The sequence below is a fragment of the Lutra lutra genome, chromosome 9 (assembly GCF_902655055.1).
Source record: "Lutra lutra chromosome 9, mLutLut1.2, whole genome shotgun sequence".
Lineage (NCBI taxonomy): Eukaryota > Metazoa > Chordata > Mammalia > Carnivora > Mustelidae > Lutra > Lutra lutra.
The window spans coordinates 78,330,669-78,340,126 of NC_062286.1; the positions used below are offsets into that span (position 1 = coordinate 78,330,669).

Genomic DNA, 9,458 nt, shown 5'->3' on the forward strand with positions numbered 1-9,458 from the left:
TAAAAGTGATTTCGAACCCATATTTACAGAAGAATTATTTATCCCACATATTACCTCAGGGACTTTATAAAGAGCTCATTTGAGTCTCTGTATATTAGTGCATTGTGAGTGAGTAGGTCAGCTGACTCACGCTGAGTAATCAACTTTCCCTGATCCCCAATCCCTGAGGAAGAATTGAGCTAGCTTGGCCCCCTCTTCCCTCTAAAATATTTCCGTGAGCGCCTTCTATCACTAGGACAACTGGCAGCAAAGGTATTTACATTTGGTAGGTCCTGGTTAGTGGGTTTGGATTGGGAAGTTTGGGAAGCCATTTTCTTGGCCTTTTTTTTTTTTTTTTTTTTTAATGAGTGACGTTAAGGGACGGTGTGTTTAGGATTAACACTGTCACGACTTTGGTAGTAACACAAATCCAGAGGCTCTTTCTAAGGTAGAATCGTGTGTAAACAAAGCAAACTCCATCGAAGAAAACAGAATGCAGTTACTTCCGTGATTGTGTCATCATTTCTTATGAAAATGGATTAGAAAGTAAAGACAGGATTGGCTTTTTGTTCCCCAGTGAGAAAGGAAAAGCGGGCTCATTGCTTCTTGTCCTTAACAGTGAGGGTATGTCACAGTTTGGGAATATGATTTAGAAGAATTTTTTACCTTAAAAAAATTCAAGGTACTATGCCCCAGACCTATACTAATCCAGGAAGGTGTCAGGTTAGAGCCTTCCATTTAGTTTCAGGGGGGGAGGGGAGGTAATCTGATTCAAAACAATAAAAGAATTGGGTCGATGCATAATTAAAAGTAATATCTGTTTCCTGACCCTCATCAATTAAAAAATGAACTAACAATTTGCTCAGAAACACCAACTTCAAAAATATTAATTTTGTCTTTATAAATAGCAAATTACTATTTGCTAGGACAAATATAAATATGGCTGTCAAAATTCTTCTAGCCGGATGAGGAAAAGAGGACTCTAGCTTTGAGAACTCTGACTGGATTTTTAAATCTGCCATGAAAAGGCCCTCAGAACTTCACTTGAATGGTATGGAAGCTCTACCTTTTCCTCCTCAGAGAAAAGAATTTTAAAATTAGCATTACTATCAGAAGCCCTGAGAAACAGCCAGAGAGCCTTTGAAATGTCTTAGGCCCAGAAGCCTGTCCCTTGTGCCCAGGTGCTGCCAGTCTCCAAGTGATCGGAAATGCCCGCCTGCCTTGTTCCTGGGACGCAGGTGAGGGACAGAGTGGACCAAGAGCAGAAACTTCTAGGCCAAATGGCTGTTCTGGTGCAGATGAGCAAGCCTCCAGCTCTTCCTTCACGGAAGTGCCTCACAGTTCATAGAGGTCACAAATGCAGTCCGGTTATTTATGAAAAAGCACCCTGCCCTCCTCCTTTCCCCTACCCAAGGAAAGATTCCAGCTTGATGGATGCATAGTCCTATCTTGCCAATGCCACTGAGAACTACTTTGCATTGCTTTTTTGAGATTTATTTACCGGAACAATATATTCAAGTAAGAAATCTTCATTATACTCAGTATTAAAAACTACTGGTAAAAAAAATCCTAATCTGAGTCTCCTTATCCTTTTTGTTCTATGATTGTTTTCAGTTGAAAAAGGAAAACCAGGACGTCTATGAAGAAAACCTTCATTACCCACTTCTTCTTATTTTAACCAAAAATGGATAGAAGATTAAGCTGCTCAAAAGACGAAACTACCAAGGGCACAGGGCGTATTTTCACAAAAACAGAAACCTGCGATGGGTATGCTATGAAGCAAGCCGTTGGCTCCCTGAGATCTGTGAGCCCCCACCATCTCTGCCACATTCCACATGTGGGCTCTGGGGTCCACCTGTCCTCACTCACATCATTCCCCAGCCCTCCTGGACTCTCTTTTTTCATCTGCTCTTCTTGGACCAAACCTTTGTTTGTCTTTAAATATCCACAAACAGCCTGAGATTTGAATTGGACTTAGGAGAAAGCTGAATCTTTTTCCTCCTAATTGAGACAGAATTTCTTTTGGTGATTCCCACCCGCACCCCCCTTTTTAAAAAAAGGATCTTGGTCTTTGTTCCATTTTGGTGGTGGTACTTTTTAATCTGTAAACACAGCAAACCTCATGATTCTTTCCTGGTTAAGAAAATAAATAAATAAAGCATATCTTTCTCACCTCCCTCAAATTAATTGTATTAAATCTGCCATCCTTTTTTGCTGTCCCTCTCACTCATTCTCTTTCTTCTTTTAAACAGGATGTTTTTTTCCCTATGGATGTATAAGAAATGACTACATCAGCCCAAAGCCTCATAAACTGACCGTTTGTCCTCTGGACACAATAGCGTGGCCAGCCCTCTGCTCCTCCTCTCCAATTATGTGTGATTAGTCTCAATGTGTTGTGTCAAGGAGGAGGAGTGTGCTGAGTGCTTATTATCTGTTTAGGTACAAGAAGAGCACATTTAGGCTCTGACTATGAATGAAAAGTGAGCGTTTATCGGGGCTCACATCTAACTGCTGCTGTTCTCCAGACCTCTTTCAAAATAGGTCCTTGCCAGAGAAATTTTGAATAAATGGCTGCTAAACTAGATTGCAACCAGGGGGAGTTTTTAAAAACTCAATCACACAATTATCTGATTTAAAGGAAGCACATATTGTTGTATGCTGTGATTCGAGCGTGTGGTAAACATTTAATAGGTGCTACCTAGGATTGAGAGAGAATGACTTTTCTGCAGGGAACCCAAGCATATCCTGGCCTAGTGCACCCACGAGAAGCTCTAATGCCTTTTGTGGAAATTCAGATGTTTATCTGTAAGGAATCATCTGGGCCCACTTTAGCAGTAATGTCATTAGTAGGGGAGCTCTGTATTCTATCTGTAGTCGAGGCAGTGCTCGTTATTTAGTGGGCTGCAATGAAAGGGATAGGTGGGAGACTGGGGGCAAATCCTTTTGCATGTTAAACAAACTTAACGGTCATAAAAACAGCCACTCTCAAATGTCTTCTCTGCTCACTTCTATCATCAAACAAATTTTTCACCATCAGTTTGCATGTCCTTGTATTCACCACTTTTTCTGCTCCATTAGAGCACCTAGATGGATCTCGGAAGGCATAGGTCAAGTCGCAGTTAGATCATACATTTCTTTCTCACAAAAACTTGAATTGCAATGCCAAGTGATGGGCTAACATCACAATAACAGCAATTTATTCCTCTTTGGATAAAACAGCAGTCTATTCTCAGTGCTAGATAAAGACCAGGGCAATGCAAACCAGCCATTTAGCTGAGTAGTTCAGCTAGTGGCAGCTCTCCTTTGGCGAGTGTATAGGTTGCACACTGGCTTCATATTTTCTTGTTTAAAAATTAGAATTTGAAATGTTTTAAAAGGCAACACAGGTAGTTCCATTTCTACCAGTGAAAATACAGCAGAAATGATTTCTTCTGGAAAAGCTGCAACTAAATCTACCAGACAAAGAAAACCCATCCCCATAGTAGCACCTAAGATGGTCTGTTCTGTTTCTTTTCTTTGGAAATGGAGAGAAAATTTTCTTTTCTTCTTTTTTTTTTTTCTCCTCATGAGAATACATGAATTGGCGAGAATTTAATTTGCGTTTTTGTGTCGTGGGTGCAGAAACCCAGTGTTTATTTCTTTGGGAGAAATTTTATTTTTTAAATAAGTGAGCTTGAAGTAATGGATTCTTAAAAAAATAATAATAGTAACTGGGAATGGTATGTACAGTTTCCTAAGCTTGAGACACGGCGTAAGAATTGAGCTGTTCTTACCAAAAGATACCTAGTAAAGAAATACGCTTATTGTGGGATTAAAACTAGAGACTCTCCTGTAAAATGCTCTATTTAGGTTTTGTAGATCTGCTCTTTATGGGTTCCTTACCTGGAAATATCTCTAGTTCAGGCTCTTTGGAAGTTTGTGAAGAAACTCATATTGTGTATTACTGAAGAATTTAGAAGTGTTTTTATTTTCTCAAATTTTAATGAAATGCCAATATTGAGAAGGGAAAAAAATACAGCTGCTTTAGAAAAGTTACCATCTTCATTTCTTTGGAACCTCATGATTAAGAATTATTTCTGTGCCTCTTTGTTGGGTTATATAATTGCAATGGAAATACTCCCTTCCATAATTATCGATTAGGCAATTATGCATGTGTTTGTTTCAAAAGGAAGCCTGTCCGCTTAGGAAATCATGAGAATTATTATGATATTCCTTTTCTCCATGTACCTGAATCCCCTTATAAAACTCATGATATTCCTTTATCCTACTAAGTAGATTGGGTTGGATGTAAGAATGTTTCCCATATCACCCATGTTCAGTTCTAATGCAGTGATATGAACAGCCACATACAACTTGGTTCTAAGAAATATATTTTATTTTATAGCAAGACATATGCTGTGAATTGGGATAAAAGTGCTAGAAAAGACTACCTAAGAGGTTGATGCTATTTTGTATAAATTGTGTATTTTGTTGGCTTTTTGACTGAGCATGAAAATGTAACTTCCATTAGGGAAGGGTAATTTAGGTGCTCAGTATTCAGCAGAAAACTTGTCGGGGCCATAAAAGCTTTTCTGGCTGGTTCCTCGGGTGTTTTTAGAGAAGAGCTGCCACCCCTTGCTGATTTTCCCTTTGGCTTCAGTATGGGCTAAATTTACCACGGCATACCTGTTGAATCAATTTGGGGGATCCAGCAGTTAACTGAGTGAATGGAAGGATTAGTGGCCCTCCGGAGCCCTATTTCAACAGCCAGGTGTCTGTCCTGAACTAGTTAACTGCTTTTGGCAGTTGGAGAAGCTGGTTTTAATACCATAGGCAGGAGGTTGTTGTGGTGTTGTGTTTGTTGTTGCTGTTGTTTTTTTCTTTCCTTCTTCCCACTACCAAAATAGAGCATACTTCTCCTAAGGGTTAGGCTTTTGTTTATTTGTTTACAAGGAATGGACAGACCCCTTCCCGCAACCCAACTTCCATGGAATTTGTCTTTATGCTTAGTCAGCATTCGAAACTCATGCCAAACAGTTGGGTGGCATTGTCCGACAGGACCCTTTCACTGGGCTCTGGTAGCGAAGGGGGCAGGACACCCACATAGGGGAGGGAATCAAAGTGTATGGAGACACACACACACACAAACATACCCTTCGCAGGAAGAGATGAGGCTATTTAGACCCTAAATCGGGGCTCCAGTTCCCAGATTGCAGGTATACTCCTCACCCCAGATCAAAATCTCCTGAGCTCAGATGGCGTGAAATGTCATAATTATGCAGAGTGTATATCATAGATTAGAAAGATTGATTTGAAAGTCAGGGTCTCCTTAGAAACTGATTTTAGACAGGGCAAATATATTTTCCCAAGTGGACTCTTTCCAAATCAGGAAGGAGCTTATTGGTGTTTGACAAACCATTAAACCTGAAATGCCACCTTTGAGGCTCAGACTTTGTTTTACCCAGGAAGCTTGCTGCCTAGGCTGTGGCTAAAAGCTCACTGTGCTGTCTGCCCTGGAAGTCTGCATTGGAGGCTATATTTTGCCTTTTTTTGTCCCCCTCCCGACTTTTCAATTAATACATTTTTTTAATACCTAAAACAGATCATACTGTGACTTTTAAAATGTCAACAAGCTTGTAAACAGAAACGTAATAAAATGGCTAATAGGAGATTCAATAGTTAATAGAGGGCCTGAAGTGTGAGCAAATACAGTAGCTGTATATTGGAAAATGTGCAAGTGAAGATGGCTTTAGTATTGCAAACTAAGGAAGAAAATTGTTTTTAATTAGCACCTTCATAAGAACTGCTGATTAATACTGTTTTGTTTGGTGAAAAGCTTTCAGCTGAGTAATTTGTGCAGCCATTACAACAGTTTTGTTAGAGCGGCAGTCCTGTCGTTAAACACAAACAGCAGATGATAATGGTAGAAGATGAGTTTGTCATGTAACAATTTACCTTATTGAAAAAAGCTTTCTCTAAAACCCAATACAGTAGGCACCAGCAGAAATCACATATTTTAAATCTTTCCAAAATTGCAGTGTGCCGTGTGTGTGTGTGTGTGTGTGTGTGTGTGTGAGCGTGTGTGTGTTTCAGGGACTAGAAGCAGATTTTATATCATTTATAAAATTATATACACAATTTAAAGGTGGTGTAGCATGGACAGACCACTTTTTTTCAGCAGCGTTTTACATCAGAGCAGTAAAGTGGCCGTGTATTCAAACACTTTCTAACTACACAAAGCACATTGGAAAATGGAATCCTAATTAAATAATGTTGCTCAGATGGAAATTTGCATTGGGATGCGATGTAAGGCAATAAGAATTGGTGTTTCTACCTTAGGTGGGTTTATCACACATAGGATCTTTTTTTTTTTTTTTAAATCTCTTTCTCAAGGGAAGTTTAATTAACCTCCCCCACCCCCCTTTGGAGGTGTTCTAACCCACTAGGGAAACGAGTGCCCATACAATGAGACTTGACCAGGGAATCAGAGGCTGATTTCAGCAAATTCCCATCATATGGATATTGCCCTAACCACATGCATGGGAACTTTTTTTTTTAATGCAATGGTATAGCATATTTGCATTAAAATATTACACTAACCGAGGCTAGTAAGAACTGTACATTATTGGAGTGGCGTAATAGAGTACTCGTTTCTTTCTTTCTTTTTTTTTTTTTAAGACAGGCCTTTGGGGTAATAACAAGGGTTGAGGCTCACGACAGTGCCAAATAAGCTTTAGACAGCATAATAGTCTGCAAAGAAAGCCACAGAGCGCTAATGTGAAGGAAGAGCTGTCCACCACATGCAGCAAAAATCACCAAAGGTCATTTTATGGTAGCAATTGTGACATAAAATTGGTGGTCATGCTACATGTCTAATACTCAGCACAGCTTTATAAATGATGGGCCCCTAGCGATGGCTGTCATTAAGTGCTTTCATCATAATAAACTTTAAACTGTTGGCTTTATGAATCGCCAGCTAGCTTCAGCTGTTCGTTGGATGGAGCTTGCAGTGCCTTAAGTGTGACAAGACCTATTAGGAATTGCAACCATGTTTCAAGCGTACTTGGCTTCCCCACTCCTGGGGTGATTGCTGCCTATTAAAGGCGTCTGGGAAGATTTTCCTCCAGCAATCTCTGATCAAGAGCTTTTTTGGGCTTTGACCTGCATTTCCTTCAAGACTTTCTCTGAGGAGTTTTATAAGAGCAAAACTCCAGAGGATTTATAGCCACTTCTGATTAATACCTTTCCAGTTTTTCTAGCAACTCTCCCACTGCTGCATAGAGAAAAGCTTTCATTGTTCCTGAGGTGCTTATTTGTGACCTTTTCTCTGCTTCCTGATTCCCTCTAACGTGTTCTCTCAGTGAAATCCTCGGGGTGGAACCAAGACAGTCAGTGAAGTTGTTACAGCTGGAGACAGAAGGAAAGAGGGAGGCTTTTATATTTTTAAAGATTACACGCCGCGCAGCCTGGCCCCGCCCATTTAAATACCCGCTGTGACGTCACCCGCCGCCTGCAGAACCAAACGCATCCTTAATGAGCCCTCGGTGCAAACTGAGCCGACACATAAAGATTTCATGATTCAAATTACGCTTTCATTAACCTTTGGCATAGGAAGTCTTTTAGTTTCTATAAATCTTACAGTGGCTTACCGTCTGCCCTACTGATGTGAATAGTAGATGTTTGGGGAGATCGCGCCTTAAAAACCCAGGGTATTTAATTTACAAGGGCTAAATACATATTTCAGACTCACCTAGCAAGAACTTTAATTACTTCTCGTTGCTTTTTCCAACTTGGGAGTTCGCCTCCTCCTCCCCCCATCCCCAGTTTTCTTCTGCTTGATTCAGACGTTTTAGAGATGACAAAAGCTTTCACTAAGTCCCTGTCTTAATTCTCTTTTATTAGTCTTTCCTTTAAGCTAAGTAATGTCCTAAAGATAGTTAAGGGAATGTCTCAGGTGTGGACCATTACACAATTAAATTAGCAAACCTCGGAGGGGCTGGATTAGGACTCAGCGGGGAACACCTGGGATTGGAGAGCAGAGCCGAGTCTCTGAATGGCAGGACTCTCGCCCTGAATAGTGAGGGTTTTGCGGTCTGGGTTGTCCCAATCACCGACTTGTCTCACCAGATAAAGTAGCGCAGGCTAAACTCCCTTTTCCACCGGAGTAGGTTTCTGTGGCTGTCAGAAGGAACAGGAAAACCATCAGCCAATGTGTCAAGCTGCAGAGAAAACAAGAGTTGGAGGACTCGTGGCGTTTCCCATACAAAGGCATCCGCCCGTCCCTCCCCGCGAGCCAGCCAAGGGTGGACAAGTGCATTCTGAGTCCGCTGCCCAGGTGCAGCGGGTGGGGGCGGAGCGGCTGCAGAATGCCCCAGAACAAAGGCGCCTCCAGGAGCCTGTGCAGAGGTCACCTGCCGCCTCCAGGGCAGATTAAGGAGGACTGCAGAGGGCATTTGGAGGAAATGGTGCTGTTCTTTGGGAAATCAATTCGTCCCACCCTTAATAGGGCATTTTGTCCTCCCTCTTTGGGAGTCCCAGGCAAATGTGCTTCCAGGTCTCTCAAAATCAGTTATTAACCGGTCGGTGTTTGAAGGGGCAACACCCTTCCCTGCCTGTGCCCCTTCAATAGCCCGTGCCCCCTGAGAATCTCTTTCTGCTCTCCGCAACGTCTCACTTCCCCTTTCGCGCTCCTTTGGGCTCTCCCGCCCCTCTCTACCCAGACTTCTTTCATAATTAGGCTGGAAGTGGAACTTTCCCCCACTCCCTTACTTTGAGATTTCTTTTTTCCCAGTGACCTAGGCTGCACTTTGCCCCCACTCCCTGCCTGCCAATCTCTTCAGGGTTAGGGCCTCTCTCTTTCCATTCTTGCAGGCTCCCCCTCCTTGAGAGCCCCGGGAGGCCCAGCCTCCCAGAATCCGATCTCCTTCCAACACTGCAGCCCCCCTGTGGAGGAAGGAAGAGGCCTCCTCCGAATGAATGGCTGGTAAGGAGGTTTTTAATTTGTCTGGAAATACAAGAAAAAGTCCTCCGAGCAGCGTCCCTCCCTCACCTCTTTGGAAGCCCCTCTGCCTTCCCGGGTGGGCGCTGTCCCCTCACTGGCCCAGGCCAGGTCCACAGGGACACTTTGGTGGAGGGATGGGAAAATACTGGTTCGTCGTGGAAAAATTGCCTACTCGACCTAGAATAAGGACGCCGCTTTTAAATGAAATTCTTGCTTTTTACTGCTTGCAGCCCACCAATGTGAGAAATTTGGAAGTTTAGCAAGAATCTGTTAGACAGGGTCAGAAAGTGAGCTCGGCCCAACACTGTCTTGATGTGAAGGCTGCCTCCTGATGGCCGAGCTCCCCTTGAGCTTGGGGAATGTCACCATGCTGTACCCAACGCAGAAGACACTACATTTAAAAGCTTTGCCCACCTGACCTGTGGTTTCACCTCCAGGTGCATTAGCCTTCATTTTCCTTTACAGGCTTTATTTTTAGGAGCAGAGGGCACAGCCCTGA

The 9,458-nt window shown here is 42.3% G+C and overlaps 1 protein-coding gene across 3 annotated transcripts in view; it reads left to right on the forward strand.

Moving 5' to 3' along the window:
- The window catches only part of CAMKMT (calmodulin-lysine N-methyltransferase), a 388,588-nt gene extending 386,426 nt beyond the window's left edge, over nucleotides 1–2,162 (forward strand). For all 3 annotated transcript variants that reach the window (XM_047746722.1, XM_047746721.1, XM_047746723.1), the window contains one exon: nucleotides 1,594–2,162. In XM_047746722.1, the coding sequence (XP_047602678.1) occupies nucleotides 1,594–1,671 (78 nt within the window). In that variant the 3' untranslated portion in view covers nucleotides 1,672–2,162. The remainder of the gene's footprint in view (nucleotides 1–1,593) is intronic.
- The last annotated feature ends 7,296 nt before the right edge of the window (nucleotides 2,163–9,458 follow it).